The 18407-nt window shown below is 39.8% G+C and overlaps 1 protein-coding gene across 2 annotated transcripts in view; it reads right to left on the bottom strand.

The window, feature by feature from the left end:
• The window catches only part of LOC144678722 (serine/threonine-protein phosphatase 6 regulatory ankyrin repeat subunit A-like), a 141687-nt gene that overhangs the window by 58053 nt on the left and 65227 nt on the right, over window positions 1–18407 (bottom strand). For both annotated transcript variants that reach the window (XM_078538557.1, XM_078538558.1), the window contains 2 exons: window positions 17221–17361; window positions 7199–7310 (listed from right to left, as the gene is read on the bottom strand). In XM_078538557.1, the coding sequence (XP_078394683.1) occupies window positions 7199–7310; window positions 17221–17361 (253 nt within the window). The remainder of the gene's footprint in view (window positions 1–7198; window positions 7311–17220; window positions 17362–18407) is intronic.

Raw genomic sequence — 18407 nt, 5'->3', positions numbered from 1 at the left:
TTTTTTCGCTACCTACAAATCAGAGAATTTGCGCGCAAAAAAAACTGCTCAGTTTCCTTTATTGCCCCCCAAATCACTGATAGGTAGGACATTAGAACTAAATACTTTTGTTAGGGGGTTCATTTCCAAACTATATTCTCTAATCTTTTCACTACACTGCCCTTCGCTTTCTACCTTAATAGCTCTATGGGAGCAAGATTTTGGTTTAGACTTATCTGAAGATTACTGGAAGTCCATTCTCTCTTGTGGACATTTCTCATCTGTATGTGCAAGGCATGGGTTGCTACAATTTTAAACCTTATATCGCATCCATCTATCCAAAGTTAAATTATCTAAGATTTACCCAAATTTTGATCCAACCTGTGATAAATGCCATTCTGTCCCAGCTTCTCCAATTCATCTATACTGGTCGTGCTCTAAATTGGCTTTGTTTTGGACAAAAACTTTTACATCACACTCTCATATTTTTAATAGCAACATTCTCCTATTACAGCACTCTTTGGAGTGGAACCAAATGGCATCTCTCTTACAATAATTCAGACTGGCGCACGCCTTTTCAACATTATTGGCGAGATACATTATTCTATTAAATTGGAAACAGTCTGCCCCACCCTCTTTTACTAATTCAATACGTGATCTTGTGCAGAATCTTAAAATTGAGAAAATAAAGCACACTATGAGAGGCTCCACTGATGGATTTTATGTAGCTTGGCAACCTTTCCTAGATTATTTTGAGGAACTACAGCTTTCTACTTTCATGTAACTGACTCTAATTAGGCTGATTGTTGTTGATTTTATTATTTTGGGGGAGCTGGGGAGGATTTTTTTTCACCCTTTTTCCTTTCTCTTTTCTTCTTCTTCTTCCTACTTCTATTTTCCTTTCCCTTTTCTTTCTCTTTCAAATGTAAGTTTATTAAATTATTGCTCTACTGTAAGCTATTTTCTGTACTGTTACTCATTATGATTGTTGTTAAAACTTAGTAAACAGAAATAAAGAAAAAATATAAAGAACAGCAAAGAATGAAAAAATGATTAATAAGAAGGGAAAAATTAGAGAACGAGAGAAAGCTAGCTGGAAATATAAAGATAGATAGTAAAAGTTTCTATAGATACTCAAATAAGAAAAGAGTTAACAAAGTGAGCGTTGGTCCTACAGAAAGTGAGGCTCGGGAATTAATATTGGAAAGTAAGGAGATGGCAGATGAATTGAACAGATATTTTACATTAGTTTTTACTATAGAAGATACATGTAACATCCCAGAAATAGCTATAAATCAGAAAATAGAAGGGAGGGAGGAACTCAGGAAAATTACAATCAGAGAAGTAGAGAAGTGGTATTAGCTAATTGTTGGAGCTGCAGGCTGACAAATCACTGGATCCTCATGGACTTCATCCTAGGGTCTTGAAAGAAATGGCTAGTGAAATAGTTGATGTGTTGGTTTTAATTTTCCAAAATTCCCTAGATTTAGAGAAGGCTCCATTAGACTGGAAAATAGCAAATGTAGCACCTTTATTCAAAAAGGGAGGGAGACAGAAAGCAGGAAACTACTAGCTTAACGTCTGTCGTAGGGAAAATGTTAGAAGCTATTAAAGATGTTATAACAGGGCACTTAGAAATGTTTACGGTAATCAGGCAGAGTCAACATGGTTTTGTGAAAGGGAAATCATGTTTAACCAATTTATTGGGAGTTCTTTAAAGGAGTCACATGTGCTGTGACAAAAGGGAACCGGTGGATGTGGTGTACTTAAGATTTCCAGAAGGTATTTGATAAGGTGCCACATCAATTGCAGAAAATAAAAGCTCATGGTGTAGAGGGTAACACTGGCATGGATGGAAGATTGGCTAGCTAACAGGAAACAAAGGGTAGTCGTAAATGGATCTTTTTCTGGTTGGCAGGATGTAACGAGTGGTGTGCCACAGGGATCAGAGCTGGGGCCTCGATTTACAATTCATATAAATGACTTGGGTGAAGGGACAGATGGTATATTTGCTAAATTTGTTGATGATATAAAGATAGGTAGGAATGTAAGTTGTGAAGAGGACGTAAGGAGGCTACAAAGTGACAAAGATAGATTAAGTGAGTAGGCAAAGGAGTATAATGTAGGCAAATGTGAAATGGTCCATTTTGGCAGGAAGAATAAAAAGCATATTATCTAAATGATGAGAGATTCAGGGCGTTCTGGTTGTCCTAGTGCATGAATCACAAAAGGCTAGTATGCAGGTATAGCAAGTAATTAGGAAATTGTTAGGAAATAGAGATAGTTTAAGTAAGTTATATTTGTATTTTGAGTGTTAGGATTAAATTTTAGCTTTATATTTTAAGTTTGATTTGTATTTCTGTATGTGTGTGTTAAGAAAAGGTCAAGTTGAGTTTTAGTTTCACCTTAAAAGGTGCCTGCATTTCTAATGAAAGTTTTACAACTTTTGAAGCTAAGTTAAACAAAGTGTAGAAAAACTGGGCTGTTGCCTAGCAACAGGGCTCCAGAGAGGCAGGCCCCTCCCTCCCACAGACATACAGAAGAAACTGGAAACAGTAGTTCTGATTTGAAAGCTGTTTGAGTTCAGTTGATTTTGAAGACATCTGCCAGAGAGAGACTGAAGCAAAAAGGACAAATAGCCAGTCTCAAGTTAAAGAAGAAAGTCCTCAAATCTAGGGGAGTGGAAAAGGAGAAAGTCCCAAGCAGGCCTTTTATTAAAAGGAGGACAGGATCCTGGAAAAAGGCCCTGTTAAGTGAAGAGTGAGGGGCAGAGAAAGGCTCCAAGCTTAAAGCTCCAAACTGCAGGAAGCAGAGTCAAAGTGATATAAAGGCTTGTAGGAGGTCAGAAGGTCCAAAGGGGCAACTGAAGGTCTGTAGCTCTTTGCTATGGGCATATGAAGCAGTGGTGTACTGTTGACAGCTGAGTCGGTGAGAGAAAGTGCGTGGAGGAAAGCTTGAATGCATGTGGTGACCCGGGGAGAGGAACTTCGGAAGGAGAGTTCAAAACTCTGGAGGTGGATGGACCCTTGTGGAAGGTGTCTGAGAGAAAGCGTCGGTTTGGGAGAAGATTCCAAGGCGAGTTCTTAGAAAGTGGAGATTGGAAACTCTCGTGTGAAAGATGGAGTTCAGTGAGACTGGTTGGTTCACGGGGTAACAAGCATCTGGAGGGGGTTGAGGAGAGATCCATGTCATCTGTCTGGGGTGGCACCTGTCACTTGGTTTCAGAGTGTGGTGTGTCTGACCACAGGTCGCCAATTTGTTTACATGAACTGTACTTACTGTGAACATTAGAGTATAAGTTAGCTTTTGTAACCTTTTTGTTATCCTTAAAAATCTGTACATATCTGTAAAGGTATAGTTGTGGGTGAAGGAGTATTGTAATATAGTTCACCCTTTCTTGTTTAAAGAATGTTTTAAGCTTTTGTTAAAAGTTCATTAGCTGACTCTGGTGATTGTTCAGTAGCCACATACCTAAACAAACAAATAAAAGTTAGGATCTATCAAGCTGGGTTCCAGCCTAGGATCAGGCTTATCCAATGGTAACCTCAGCTGGAATCATAACAAAAGCTAACAGAATGTTGTAATTTATGATGAGGGGAATTGAATACAAAAGCAGGGTGTTATGCTTCAGCTGTACAGGGCACTGGTGAGACCACATCCGGAATACTATGTACGGTACTGGTCTCCTTATTTAAGGAAAGATGTAAATGCATTAGAAGCAGTTCAGAGAAGGTTTACTAGGCCAATAGCAGGAATGGCCAGATTGTCTTATGAGGAAAGGTTGGATTGGTTAGACTTGTATCCACTGGAGTTTCAAAGAGTAAGAGGTGACCTGATCGAAAGTTTAAGATCCTGAGGGGTCTTGACAGAGTGGATGTGGAGAGAATGTCTCCTCTTGTGGGAGGATCTAGAACTAGGGGTCACGGTTTAAAAATAAGGGGTCACTCAATTAAGACAGAGAGGAGAAGAAATTTTTTCTCAGAGGGTCATGAGTCTTTGGAACTCTCTTCCTGAAAAAGCAGTGGAAGCAGGGTCTTTGAATATTTTTTAGGCAGAGCTAGTTTGAATATTTTTAAGGCAGAGTTAGACAGATTCTTGATTAACAGTGGGGGTGGGGGGGAGGTTTCAGGGGTAGGCGGGAAGTTACAATCAGATCAGTCATGATCTTATTGAATGGCAGAACAGGCTTGTGGAGCCAAGTGGCCTACGCCTGCTCGTAGCTCATATGGTTGTATGAACGTAAATTGCCAAGTTATTCAAGAATATCTACGGAGAACATGTAAGTTCAAATCCATTAAAGTAAATTATTTGAAGTACAACCAGGATTTTTCTTTTCGCCCCATTCAATGCAGAAGATTTGCAAATCATTTCCAGTGTAAAGACCTGGTGAAAAGTGCACAGTTGAATGCAAAAGTTTACTCTGTGTTTTTGCATTAGCCTTTAAATGCATTTTTTGGACAATTACCAAGGCTTTTTTCTTTCAAGTTAAATATTGCAGCTCATTGGCAAATTACTGCTCAAAAGCTACAGAACATTGTGCCACACAATGTTTAGAGGATGCAAAATGGTTACTAACAGCTTTTTATATATTCCACAGAACCAGCTCAAATAAAAATGGGTCCACTGATTTTGGCTATTGTGTTTCAAAGATTTCCAAGAGTTGGGGAATTTCAGAGTGTTAGTAACAAATAACTGCACAGCTGTGTCCTGTTGATGCAAAACCTTTTAAAAGTTGGAAATACAATTACTATTCTCCATCAATGATTTTTTCTCAATGGCTTTTGAAGGTCTATATAGGTCAGATGACAGGAATCATCAATATTGCCATCAAGCAAAACCTATCACCTAATAGCCACCTCAACAATGCTCAGTTTGGGTTACACCAGAATCATTTGGCTTCAGACCTCATCACAGCCTTAATCCAGCCATGGATGAAAGAGCTGATTGTCAAAGAAGAGGTGAGAGTAGCTGACTACTGCATCAAGGCATCACAGTACAGAGTATTAAATCCTGCAAAAGTTGAAGTTAACAGGTGCCAAAACTAAAATCCTGAAATGACTGGCCATACCCAACAAAGGAAGATGGCTGTGAATGATAGAGACCAGTCATCACAGCCTCAGAATAACACTGCAAGAGCGTTTTGTAAAAACGTGAATGGGACGCTGGATGTTTCCCAAACAGTATAAATTAAATTGCTGTTGGTCGAAAGCAATGGTTGAGCAATCTGAAATGTAACAATTCAACCAAATTAAAGGATATTTGTGAATGAATCACCAATGGTTTTTCCTCTGTTGTAAGGCCTGAAATAGGGCTGTTCACTGAAGATCCCAGAGTTCACTTCCATTCATAATACCTCTGATAATGAAGCAGCCCATTGCTAGCCTACAACAGGACCTCAATAAATTCAGGCTGATCAGTGGTAGATGACATTCACATCATAATCTTGCACAAGAAAGCACGGCCAGCTCCCCTAGACTTCAATAGTTCCTCCATTTCTGTGCCCCCTGGGACTTGCCACAGACCATAAGTTAAACTAGGCCAGTCACATTAACATAAAGACAGAGGCTGTGTATTCTGCAATGAGATGGATCACCTTGTGACCTGTCAAAATTTCTGCCGTTTATAAATTTCAAGTCAGGAGGACAAAAGGATTTCCCAACTTGCCTGAATGATGCAGCCACAACAACAATTAAAAGCTCAACATAATCCAAGGTGAAGGAGTTCACTTGATTGGCGCCCCTGCTCTTGCACAGTAAATCCTCACTTAACATCCTAGTTTCAATCTTTAAAAGTGTGGCTTTAAGCAAAGCAACGTTAAACAAAAAAGATTTTTCAGATAAGAATTAACATATGAACTTGTTCAACAGTGAGTCTCCCCCGATCCCCAGCGAGTCTCTCCCTGGATGTGGAAACAGTGAATTGATATTGTAGTACTTATGGCTATTAGGAGCAACAATGACAACGTGCAACTCTGACATCAAGGACGCACGCAGACGATGTATTATGCTGTGGGCAGCATATCAAGCCAAATGACCCTTAATTATTTATTTAAATATGGCAGGCTGGCTGCTGATTTCGGCATTCACCCACCTACCATGTTATGGGGGACAGGTCGGGGTGGGCAGGAAGATAGTGGGCTTGTCACCCCTCATATTTTATGGTCCCTGCTGAAAACACACCTGGTGCAGAGGTCTGGCAGTGTCTGTAAAATCCAGCCCAATGTTTTCACATGTAGGAAAAACCAAAACTAGGGGCCATACATACAAGACAGTTACTAATACATCCAATAGGGAAGTAAGGAGAAACAGAGTAATTAGAATTTGGGACTCACTACTATGAAAGTGGTTGAGACAAATAGCTTAAATGCTTCTAAAAGGTGAGAAAATGGAATAGGACGGATATATTGCAAGGCTCTTATCAGATAGGTAGATGAATAGGGAGATGACTTGTGTGGAGTATAAACACCAGCAAACTAGCTGGGCTGAATGGCTGTGACTGTGTTATATGTTCTGTGTGATTCCATGTAATTGGTTATAAAATACTAACAGGCTGTTTGCTCCCTGAATTCAGTCAAAAAAAGATCCAAAAGAAACGACAAGACAAATCAGTTACTCCCACCCTCCGCCCTTCCCCCAACCACCTGAACTCAACCCTAGCTGTGAATTATGGAGTCAGCCTTGGTAGCTCTCTCGTTGCTGGGTCAGAAGGTTGAGAGTTATGCACCAATAGGTTTAAGAGCACAATCTAGGGTGGCACTTTAGAATGGCACATCTCTGCATGTGACTTTAAAGTTCCAGTTTTTTTGTTTAGATGCAAAAAAAAAAAATCACTTAGTTATATTTCAAAAACAATGAGGAGTTCTTCTGGTATCTTGGCTAACATCCCTCCCTCAACCAACATCACCAAAAAATGGATTATCTAATCATTCATCCATTCATTTTCTGCATTTGCTACGGTGACTGCACTTCATAGTAATCCATTGGCTGTGAAGAGCTTTGGGAATATAAATAACAAACATCTTTTTATTCCTTAATGCCTGATGTGATACTTTTTGTGGTAGAAACATACAAATATACAAATCCAAGGTTATTCCACAGCAAAAAGGAATATGGAACTTAACCCATTTACTACTTCCAAAATTACTTCATTACTTAGTTCTGTAACATCTACTGAAAGCATTTAGTTTAATTTTAAAGTTAGCAAAATTAAACAGACTTACAAGTTCAAGACATAAACGATGCCCATAGGCAGCTGCGTAGTGCACTGCATTATAGCCCTGTTTATCTCGAATTCCAGGATTTGCATCATTTCGGAGCAGATACTCCAGGCACCTGAAGATGGTCAAGAAAACTATCGTGAGTTGCAACTTGAAATAGCCTTGAATGAACACCAACACTTCACTTGAGGAAGTATAAGTATTTCGCTTTTCAATATAATAAAAACAGAAAACATTGGAAATATTCATCAGGCAGCACCTGGAAAAGAACAGAGTAAATGTTTCAGGTCAAAGACCTTTGATCAGAATATTTATTAATGGAAAGTCAAGGCACTTATCAGTTTGGTCTGAATTACACAGAAGGCTCTTACAAACACAACTACTGTTGGTGGGATTTAAAACTGTATTTGGCCATTGTGGAATAAAAATACTGCAGCAATTGATAAGATTTTTCTTGAACTATATTTTATGCTATACTTAGGCCTCAACCCTGAATGTCTTTTAAGAAATACAAATGAAAGAAAATGAGCATGGCTCAGTGTGCCACTCCTTTTATCCTCTTCAGGGCCATTCCAAGTATACAGGTATTTATTCTAATTTCTATCTAATTTCTACATGTTCACTGGGTCTGGTGGTATGATGATCTCACCCAACAACTTAATGGGTCCTTACAACCACAAGCCAACTATAACAAAGTGTAATACTATATTAAGTTACAGACAGCAGACCTTTAACTGCACACACCAGCCATCCTTTTTACCCTTGAGTTAACTGCTACTCTAGCAGTTTTGAGTTGAAAACAATTCCGAGTCCATGCTTTCCCAACTGAACCTATTTCCCCAAAACATGCCAAATAAAGGCAAAAAATTCATTGCCCACACCGAAACAATTATTATTTAAATCAGAGAATCTAATTTATTTTCAGAAACAATGGCACACTATAAACATATACGTACTCTGAGATAAAAACAGGAAGTGCTGGAAATACTCAACAGGTCTGGCAGCATCCTTGGAGAGATGAACAAAACTAACCTTTCGAGATGAATGTGACTCTTTTTCAGAACTCCAGTTCTGAAGAAGTCATATTCCACTCAAAAGGTTCAGTTCTAAAGGAGAGTCATATTCCACTTGAAATGTTAACTCTGTTTCTCTCTTTACAGTTGCTGCCAGACCTGAGTATTTCCAGTACTTCCTGTCTTTATTTCAATTTTCCAGCATTCACAATATTTTGCTATAATTTAGGTACTTTGAAGACTTCAAAGCACACCTGCTTCAATACCATTTTCTTGGGTTCCCTATAGGTGTACTCCGAAGCTTCTCCTTGGCATTCTTCTTCCGCTGGCATGCACTGAGTGTGCTATATTTCTTTCATATTTTGCTGCATTCCCTGTTGCTTGTCCATGAACAATTATGAACTGGTTTTCTGGAAATTTACAAGTAAATATTGCACAAGTCTTCTTCAGACAGTTAAATGGGTATGGAATCATACAGTAGTATAAAGGCAGGCATCTGACTTATCATACTTGGCTTTGAAAATAACTATCCAATTATTCCCCTGCTCTTTCCCTGAACCCTGCAATTTTTCCCCTTCAAGTATTCATCCAATTCCCTTTAAAAAGTTATTATTGAATTTGCTTCCATCACTCTTTCAGGCAGTGCACCCAGATCATAATAAAACGCTGCACAAAAATAAATCTCAGCTCACCTCTTGTTCTTTTGCCAATCACCTTTAACCTACGTACTCTGGTTACCAACCCATCTGCCACTGGCAGTTTCTCCTTATTTAATCTATCAAAACGCTCTGTGATTTTGAACATCTCTATCAAATCAGAAGCCATTCAGCCCATCTTGCCTCTTCTGGTTCTTTCAAAGAGTTGTCCAATTTGGTCCCACACCCCAGAATTCTCTCCAATTGTGCAAATTTGTCTTCTTCAAGACATGTCCAATTAGCTTTTGAAAATTCTTACAAATTGAGTCCACCATCCTTTCAGATAGAACGTTCCACACCTCAAGACTGAAGAAATTTCTAATTTCCTCTCGACCACTTATGACAAATGTAAAATCTATGACCTCTGGCTATCAAACCACTTTCGAGAGGAAACAGTTTCTTCCTACTTGCTTTATCAAAACTCTTCATTATTGTAAGTACCTCCACTTGATCAACTTTTAGCCTTGGCTGCTCTAAGGAGAACAATACTTGCATCTCCAATCTCACCGCATAACTGATGTTCCTCATTCCTAGTATGACCATGGTAAACCTCCTCTGTGCCAGCTACAAGAACATGACATCCTTCCCCAATATGTGTTGCACAGAACTGTACACAATACAGCAACTGAGATCTAACCAGTGATTTATAAAGGCTTAGCATAACTTCCATTCCATTCCAAAACCCCTGTTGACAAAGCCAAGTACACATACTTTCATTGCCTTATCAAATTTTCCTGATACCGCCAAAGGTTCGTAAATATGTACCCCAGGTCCCTCTGCTCTTTTACCCTGCTAAATATAGTCCCATTTAGATTATAATTCCTCTACATGTTGTTTCTCTCCAAATACATCATTTCACACTTACTAACATTAAATTGCATCTTCCATGTCTGCCCATCTGAAATCTGCAACTATCCTGCACACTATTTACTACGTAGTCAAGTTTTATTTTATCATCCCCAAACTTCAAAATTGTACTCCCTATACCCAAATCCAGGCCACTTGAATGTGACAAGAGAAACAATGGCCCTAAATACTGACCCCCAGGGCTACAAAATTGCGTACTACTTTCAACGCAAAAATGATCAATTTACTACCAATCTCCACCTTCTATCTCAGTTCAGTTTCTGAATGGTAACCACCAAGATGTTGAGAGTGGGGGATTCAGCAACAGTAATGCCAATGAATATCAAGGGGAGGTGGTCAGATTCTCTCTTGTTAGAGATGGTCATTGCCTGGTATTTGTGTGGTGCTAATGTTGCTTGCCACTTGTCAGCCCAAGCCTGGATATTGTCCAAATTTGGCTGCATTAAGACATGGAATGCTTCATTATCTGAGAAGTTGCGAATGGTGCTGAACATTGTGCAATTGTCAGCAAACAGCCCCACTTCTGACCTTATGATGGAAGGAAGGTCATTGATGAAGCAGCTGAAGATGGTTGAGCCTAGGCCACTACCCTGAGGAACTCCTGCGGCAATGTCCTGGGATTGAGATGATTGACATCCAACAACCACAACCATCTTCTTTTGTGCTAAGTTTGACTCCAATCAGCGGAGAATTTTCCCCTCATTCCCATTGACCCCATTTTTGCTAGGGCTCCTTGATGCCACACTCCGTCAAGTGCTGCCTTGATGTCAAGGGCAGTTACTCTCACTTCACCTCTGGAGTTCAGCTCTTTTGTCCATGTTTGAACCAAGGCTGTAATGAGGTCAGGAGCTGAGTGACCCTGGCAGAACCCAAAATGAGTGTCAGTTAGTATGTTATTGCTAAGGTTGGCAGTACTGTTGATGACCCTTCCATCATTTTACTGATGATTGAGAGTTGTTGGCTTGGGTTGGATTTGTCCTGCTTTGTGTGTACAGGACATCCCTGGGCAATTTTCCACATTGCCATTGGATGCCAGTATTGCAGTTGTACTGGAACTGCTTGGCTAGGGGCGCAGCAAGTTCTAGAGCACAAGTCTTCAGTACTATTGCCAGTATATTGCCAGGCCCATAGCCTTTGCAGTATCCAGTGGCTTCAGCAGTTTCTTGATATTACGTAGAGTGACTCAGATTGGCTGATGACAGACATCTGTGACACAGGGGACCTCTGGAGGAGGCGGAGGTGGATCATCCACTCGGCTCTTCTGGTTGAAGCTTGTTGTAAATGTTGCAGCCTTATCTTTTGTACTGAGCTCCCCATCATTGTGGATAGGGATATTTGTGGAACCTCCTCCTCCTCCAGTGAGTTGTTTAATTGTCCACCAGTATGCTCGACTTGATGTGGCAGGATTGCAGAGCCTAGATTCAATCCGCTGGTTGTGGGATTGCTTAGCTCAGTCTAACACATGCTGCTTTTGCAGTTTGGCATGCAAGTAGCCCTGTGTTGTAGTGTTGTAGCTTCACCAGGTTGACACCTCACTTATTAGTATGCCTGATGCTGCTCCTGCAGTCTTCATTAAACCAGGGTTGACTCCCTGATTTGGTGGTAATGGTACAATGGAGAATATGCCCAGCCATGAGTTTTCACATTGTGATTGAGTACAATTCTGCTGCTGATTGTCCACAGAGCCTCATGGTTGCCCAGTCTTTGGTTGCTAGATCTGTTCCAAATAATACCACATATAATTCTACTGTGGTGGGATTTAAACCCAGGTCCCCAGAGTATTACCCTGGGTGTCTGGATTACTAGCCTAGTGACAATACCATGAGGCCACTGCCTTCCCCTGCATTTCTGAGTTGCAAGCCACCTGTAAACTTTCAAGCTTTCAGGATATTAAGGAAACAGACAGGTTAGAAAGCAAAAAACTATTTCTGCTGTTTGGGGAGTCTAGGACTAGCAGGCATAGTTTAAAAAATTACAGTCAGGCCTTGCAGGATTGAAATTAGGAAGCACTTTTATATAGAAAGGGTAGTAGAAATTTGGAGTTCTTTTCTGCAAAATGGCAACTGATGATAGCTGAATTGTTAACTTTAAAATCTGAGATTGATATGTTTTTGTTAACCAAAGTTATTAACGAATCTAGAGCAAAGGTGGGTATATGGAGTCAGCCATGGTTTCAGTGATTGGCAACACATGCTCAGGGAGTAACTGGCCTACTCCTGCTCCTGTGACCATACTCCAGTGCTCCCAAAACACAAGACTGGCCTCTTACCTTCTTCTCTGTACTGCTCTATTCCAAATATCAACATCTGATTGCTGACCTGATGTTATATCCTATGTGAACACCTCTGACTGATGCTCAAATAGTTAACCCACAAACAGCTGCTATTGCGTTTTCCACCACAGGATGGAGCTTTAAACTTGATTACAAAACTTGTTATGCTTATTTGATGCAGAGGTGGCGACTGAAGCTCAGCCTGGTAAACTCTACCCACAAAAGCTAAGTAAAAACTACATTTTCTTCCTCACACAAAGAATTTGCCCATCGAAGCTGGATATTTCCAACATGGGAACTGAAATGGGCCTCATGCCCCATGTTGTACAGAGATGGCAAGACCTTAGCAGAGTTAACCTTGTGTAGATCGGCTAACATTAAATCATTAATTTTATGATTAAATTTAGCTGTTTTCGTGCAATTAATGTTTAGTTTCTCAGTTTATAATTTTATATATCTAGATCAGAAATTTAGATGGTGCTAGAAATCACATTGACCAAGTAATGTGACCTTTAAGTCTTACTGTATCATATTTAATATGTCAATTGCTTACTTTTAAATAAAAAGCTGAATATGGTCACCAATTTTACTGAAGAAAAACAATGACAAAATTGCTCCAAAAAGCTGGAAGCTAGACAAGTATGTGGTAGCAACTTCCACCTTCTCACCATGCTTTTCTGGGTAAAATGTTTCTCCTGTGCTCCCGATTGGATTTCTTGGTGACCATCTTATTTTGATATATTGGTACAGGATTTCAAGCCTCTTGCAAATTTCAACAAGCAACCCCAAAGCAAGAATCATTCCCTTAGCCCAATGAGACAGCTTTATGTTTCTATTTATTAGTGTCGCTGGCAAGGCCAGCATTTGTTGCCCATCCCGAATTGCCCTTGAACTGAGTGGCTTACCACACAATTGCAGAAGGCAGTTATGAGCGGGCAGTTATGAGTCACATGCAGGTCAGACCAGATAAGGATGACACATTTCCTTCCCTAAAGGACATTAGGATTTTACAACACTAGAGACTAGTTTTTCGATTCCAGATTATTATTTGAATTCAAATTCCACCAGCTGCCGTGGTGGGATTTGAACCCTTGTCCTCAGAACATTAGCCTGAGCTTCTGGATCACTAGTCCAGTATGCCACCATTTCCCCAAGCTGCTAGCCCTCGAGACCTAGGGCTGACTTAGGAGTACTCAATGCTGGCAGGTGTATAATATGAAAGCATTTTCTTCTCTCGATTTCTTGAAAAATAAATCGCCCCCTACAACCCCCCCCCACCCGCCTCAAAAAACAGTTTAGACATCTTTTGATTTTCCACATGCAATCAGCTGCCCTTTGGAAGTTGCCCTTATGACTGACAAAAGAGCAAACACAATCAGAAAGAAACATTGTAATATACATGTACATTTTGGGGTCTTTGAAGAAAATGAAATAAAACTATGTTACAGGATATAAAATTTTTTAAAGTTCAATATACTGATACGTAGTACAGTAAATCAATAAATTAAGTGGCCCATTTATTCAGTCATTACTAAATTGCGCTTTAAATATTTCTATGGCCCAGGAAAGGAAAGGCAGCTTTCACGGTTGGAGACAAATGCTTGCAAAATACCAATTCTACAATACACGGCATAAAACTAAGCTTTCATGTACACATGATCAAAGTTGCACACAAAGCAGCTATTATGTTGCAGGAAGTCAAATCAAACTACTAGTTTAGAAGCTTTGAAAGAAGCAATCAGAAAACACCACATGCAAAACCAACTTGGTACACAGTTCTCAGGCATCCTAAAATCTCATTAATGGGTCATTCAAAAATATTTTAATGACCACCAGTCAGGCAACTGGAGCTCTCATACTTATTTCTAAACTGGTCTTGCACAACCAGGATACTGTGCTGAACTAAAACTGATTTTCAATTTTTAAAAATTCCCAATATGTTTTGAACAATAGTCAACTGGAAATACTCGGTCACTCGTGTTACTTTGGACAATATAATTAACTGAAAATTCAACATTTGCCTTTCAAATATAAAGCAGTTGGAGATGTTTTGAGCAAGGGGAAAGAGTGCTGCATAAATAAATAAAATCAATGAAACAATCCGGGAAGCATACAAGAACAATGATTCAAAACGAGAGGAAGTACAGTGAAAACAATATAACACACCAAAATGTAACAGCTGGCAATAAAAAACTAGAATTGTCAAAAAAGGAAGTGCCAAGTGACAAAACAGAGAGATGGGCAAACTCAAAATGAGGGTAGCAACCATCTCCTTCATCCCTGATTACTGATGAGCTTTTAAGGTTTATTTTGTCTTGTGGCTGATGAGTCAGAAAACTGTGATTAACTGTGTAGAGGATTGTAAGCAACAACAAGATATGGTCAAATTAGCAGATTTGGTAGATAGAGGTCAGATTAAATTTTATGCAGGGAAATACGAAGTTCTGCATTTTGGGAAGGGAACTATACACTAAATGCCAAAACTTTAAAAAGGTAAAAGAGAGAAACACAGAGTAGGATATGATAAATTGATAAACTGTTAAAGAAAGCAAATTAGCTTATAAGATCAAAGGCACGGAGTACAAACCAAAGAACAATGTTAAATCTATGCCAAGAAGTGATTCAGACAGTTAGAGTATTGCATCCGGTTCAGCGCTCCTGTTTTAGTCAGGATATCAATGGTATGGAAAGGATATATTAGAGGTCAGTTTAGATTATACCAGGGATGAGTGGCTCTGAAAAATTAACATAAAATTAAGAGGAAATGTGTTGCAAATGCTCAAAATAGCTAGGCATTTTGACATAGTAAAATGAAGAAAACTATTTCCATGAGACCAACTGCACAGAATTAATATCAGCACCAAAAAGCAAAGGGAGAGTTTAGGATGATTTTTTTTAAGGATTTTTTAGTACATGGAACATTAGTAAACACTATAGTGTTTTATATGCAATGGGTCAATATTTGAATATATTGTAAAGCATCTAGGAAAAAGGCAAGGGAAAGGGTCTAAGTGGTCAGCTGTTTCACAGAGCTGGCTAAAAAAGGAATAATGGTTCCAGTGGGGAAAATGCAACCACAGAGCACTATGAGGGAATCTGGTGCATACAATACCTGACTGATCAAGGAGATCAAAATCATGAAGACATTCTAATGTCTTCGTAGCATTGTAATTCCAGCTGCCCGAAGATTGCATGTTGTAAAATACTACGATTGTGTGTTTTCCTTCAGATAACGATGCTGTACAAACCAACTGGCCAACTAACTAAGCTTAATGAAGAGAGGTGAAATTCAAAGCTCTTTTGGGGGAAAAAGACTTAACAAAGACACGCTGTTTAACCTTAATTTGCCCTTTAAGGAAAGATGCAAATGCATTAGAAGCAGTTCAGAGAAGGTTTACCAGACTAATACCAGGAATGGTGGGTTGTCTTATGAGGAAAGGTTGGACAGGTTATACTTGTATCCACTGGGGTTTAGAAGAGCAAGAGGTGACTTGATCAAAACTTGAAAATATTGTGAACTGTGAGGACAGTTTTAAGCTTCAAAAGGATATAGGTTGATGGAATGGCAGGCAAGTGATTGATGAAATTTAATGCAGAGAAGTGTGAGACAATTCATTCTGGTAGGAATAATGCAGAGAGACAATATTCAATAATTTTTAAAATATTCATTCATGGGGTGTGGGTGTCGCTGGCTAGGCCAGCATTTATTCCCCATCCCTAATTGCCCTTGAGAAGGTGGTGGTGAGCTGCCTTCTTGAACCACTGCAGTCATATGGTGTAGATACCCCCACAGTGTTGTTCAGAAGGGAGTTCCTGGATTTTGACACAGCGACAGTAAAGGAACGGTGATATATCTCCAAGTCAGGATGGTGAGCGGTAAGCCCTTCTAGATGATAGTTGTCATGGATTTGGAAGGTGCTGCCTAAGGACACTTAGTGAGTTCCTGTAGTGCATCTTGTAGATGGTACACTCTGCTGCCACTGTGCGTCAGTGGTGGAGGGAGTGAATGTTTGAGGATAGGATGCCAATCAAGCGGGCTCTGCCTTAAGCTTCTTGTTATTGGAGCTGCACTCATCCAGGCAAGTGGACAGTATTCCATCACACTCCTGACTTGTGCCTTGTGTTAAGAACTCGAGATAATTTAAGCAAGATATATTTGTATTTGTGGGTGTTAGGAATGAGTTTTAGCTTTAACTTTAGGTTTAATTTGTGTTTCTGTATTGGTTTGTTAAGGCAGGGGGGAACTTGAGTTTTAGTTTCACATTAAAAAGTTTTAAAGGTTTCAGGACTCTTGAAGGGAAGTTAAAACAATCACAAGTATTGGTCACCTTATTTAAGGAAGGGTGTAAATGCGTTGGAAGCAGTTTTCAGAGAAGGCTTACCAGAACTAATGCCTGGAATGGGTGAGTTGTCTTATGAGGAAAGGTTGGACAGGCCAGGCTTGTATCTGCTGGAGCTTAGAAGAGTAAGAGGCGACTTGACTGAAACCTTTAAGATCCTGAGAGGTCTTCCGACAGGGTGGATGCGGAAAGGATGTTTCCTCTTGTAGGAGAATCTAGAACTAGGGGTCACAGCTTAAAAATAAGGGGTCGCTCATTTAAAACAGAGATGAGGAGAAATTCTCTCTCTGAGGGTTGTGAATCTCTTTGGAACACTCTCCCTCAAAAACCAGTGGAAGCAGGGTCTTTGAATATTTTTAAGGCAGAGCTAGATAGATTCTTGATTAACAAGGGGGTAAAAAGTTATCGGGGATAGGCGGGAGGTTATGGATAGTCATGATCTTATTGAATGGTGGGGCAGGCTTGAAGGGCTGAGTGGCCTACTCCAGCTCCTATTCCCTACGCTCATATCTGATTCAAGATCAGGTAGCATATTGACCAAGTAATTACTAATCAGTGGATTGTCAATCTTGTTAGGTAATTTGCAAATTAGTAGCTTCAGTTAATAGTTATATACACCTTCAATTTTTAACTTTGCAAATACATTCAAACAACTCCTAACTAGCATTCATAAATACTCCAAATCTATAAAGTGGTAGCATTAGTTAATTTCATTTAAAAGGGGAAAAAGTGAATAGCTATAGCCTTGAGAAGGGGACAATATACAAATAAAGATCAATCAATAGTGAGCTAAGTCATTGCCAGTTTCCAACCATTTTAAACCAGCCACATCACTTACTTTCCATCTGTGTCTGATGCTGCTGCATAGTGAAGTGGTGTGCAACCTCTTTCATCAAGGTCATTTACACTGGCCCCAGATCCCACAAGAGCAAACAGGCACTGGTAGTTGCAGTTGGCAGCAGCATAATGCAGTGAGGTCCTTACAAGAATAGAAAAAGAGTTGAGTAAATACCCTTCTGCTTGGTTATTTTTATTAGCCACATCATGAATAAAGCTCCTCTAACCATCCTGCCCTGCTATATTTTTCTTCTTTACCCTTTTCATGAATGATTTCTTTTGGGATATGGTTCCACAAGCACTGCCAACAATAAAATAGCCATTTTATGTGTAACGGCCTATATAACACCAGTTGAGCTCAATCCTACCCTCACTTAATTACTTATAGACACTTTCCAACAGAGGCTTGAGATAGCAATCGAGAGCAGTTAACCCTAGCTATTTTTGCAGCCTTCTAATATCCACAACTTAGTGTCATGTTAGGTATTTACTAATAACATTGTAATCCTTTGGTCCATCCAGCCTTCCCTTCTAAGCCTGTATCAAGAACTAATAATAAACTACAGTAAAATCCTGCCATTCATGGGGTTACGTTCCCGCAGAACCTTGCAAATGATGAAATCGTGAATGAGGAACATGCTTTTGAATGAGATTCAATTAGATAGGTTCCAGCCATCCGAGGGCAGCTTTGGTTTGGGCAGTTACTCTATAGCAAATTCTTCTCACTATATCTACTCGCATGCACTTCTACCAGGGTTACTGGATAATGGCGTGGAGCAGGAAAGCTGATTTCTAAGGCCAATTGAATAAGCTCTCGAGGCGTCAGTAAGCGTACTCTGTGAATAACTGACCTCAGTAATTACTTGCTGTATTCTCCATTTGGTGGTCTGCACTGGAGTGCTGTGTTGGCTGCAGTAGAGGCCTTCAGTTGGAGATTGGTGACCGAGGGAGTTTAAGGGTTAAATTCTATCTAAAGTCTAGTCTTTGCTTAATTTAGCAATTAACTAAAAGCTGCTGTTAGGGTTGGAAGAAGGAGTGTTTTAGACCGGAGTGGAAGGGCCAGCGAGAGTGGCATAAAAGGACATGAAAAACAGAGGCCGAGACCGGACAGGGGAGTCCAGCGAGAGCAGTATACAAGGGCGAGAAAAACAGAGGCCGAGACCAGAGAGGGGAGGCGTACCCTCAGGA

The sequence above is a fragment of the Cetorhinus maximus genome, chromosome 3 (assembly GCF_964194155.1).
Source record: "Cetorhinus maximus chromosome 3, sCetMax3.hap1.1, whole genome shotgun sequence".
Taxonomy (NCBI): Eukaryota; Metazoa; Chordata; class Chondrichthyes; order Lamniformes; family Cetorhinidae; genus Cetorhinus; species Cetorhinus maximus.
This window is presented reverse-complemented; position numbering and strand designations above follow the sequence as displayed.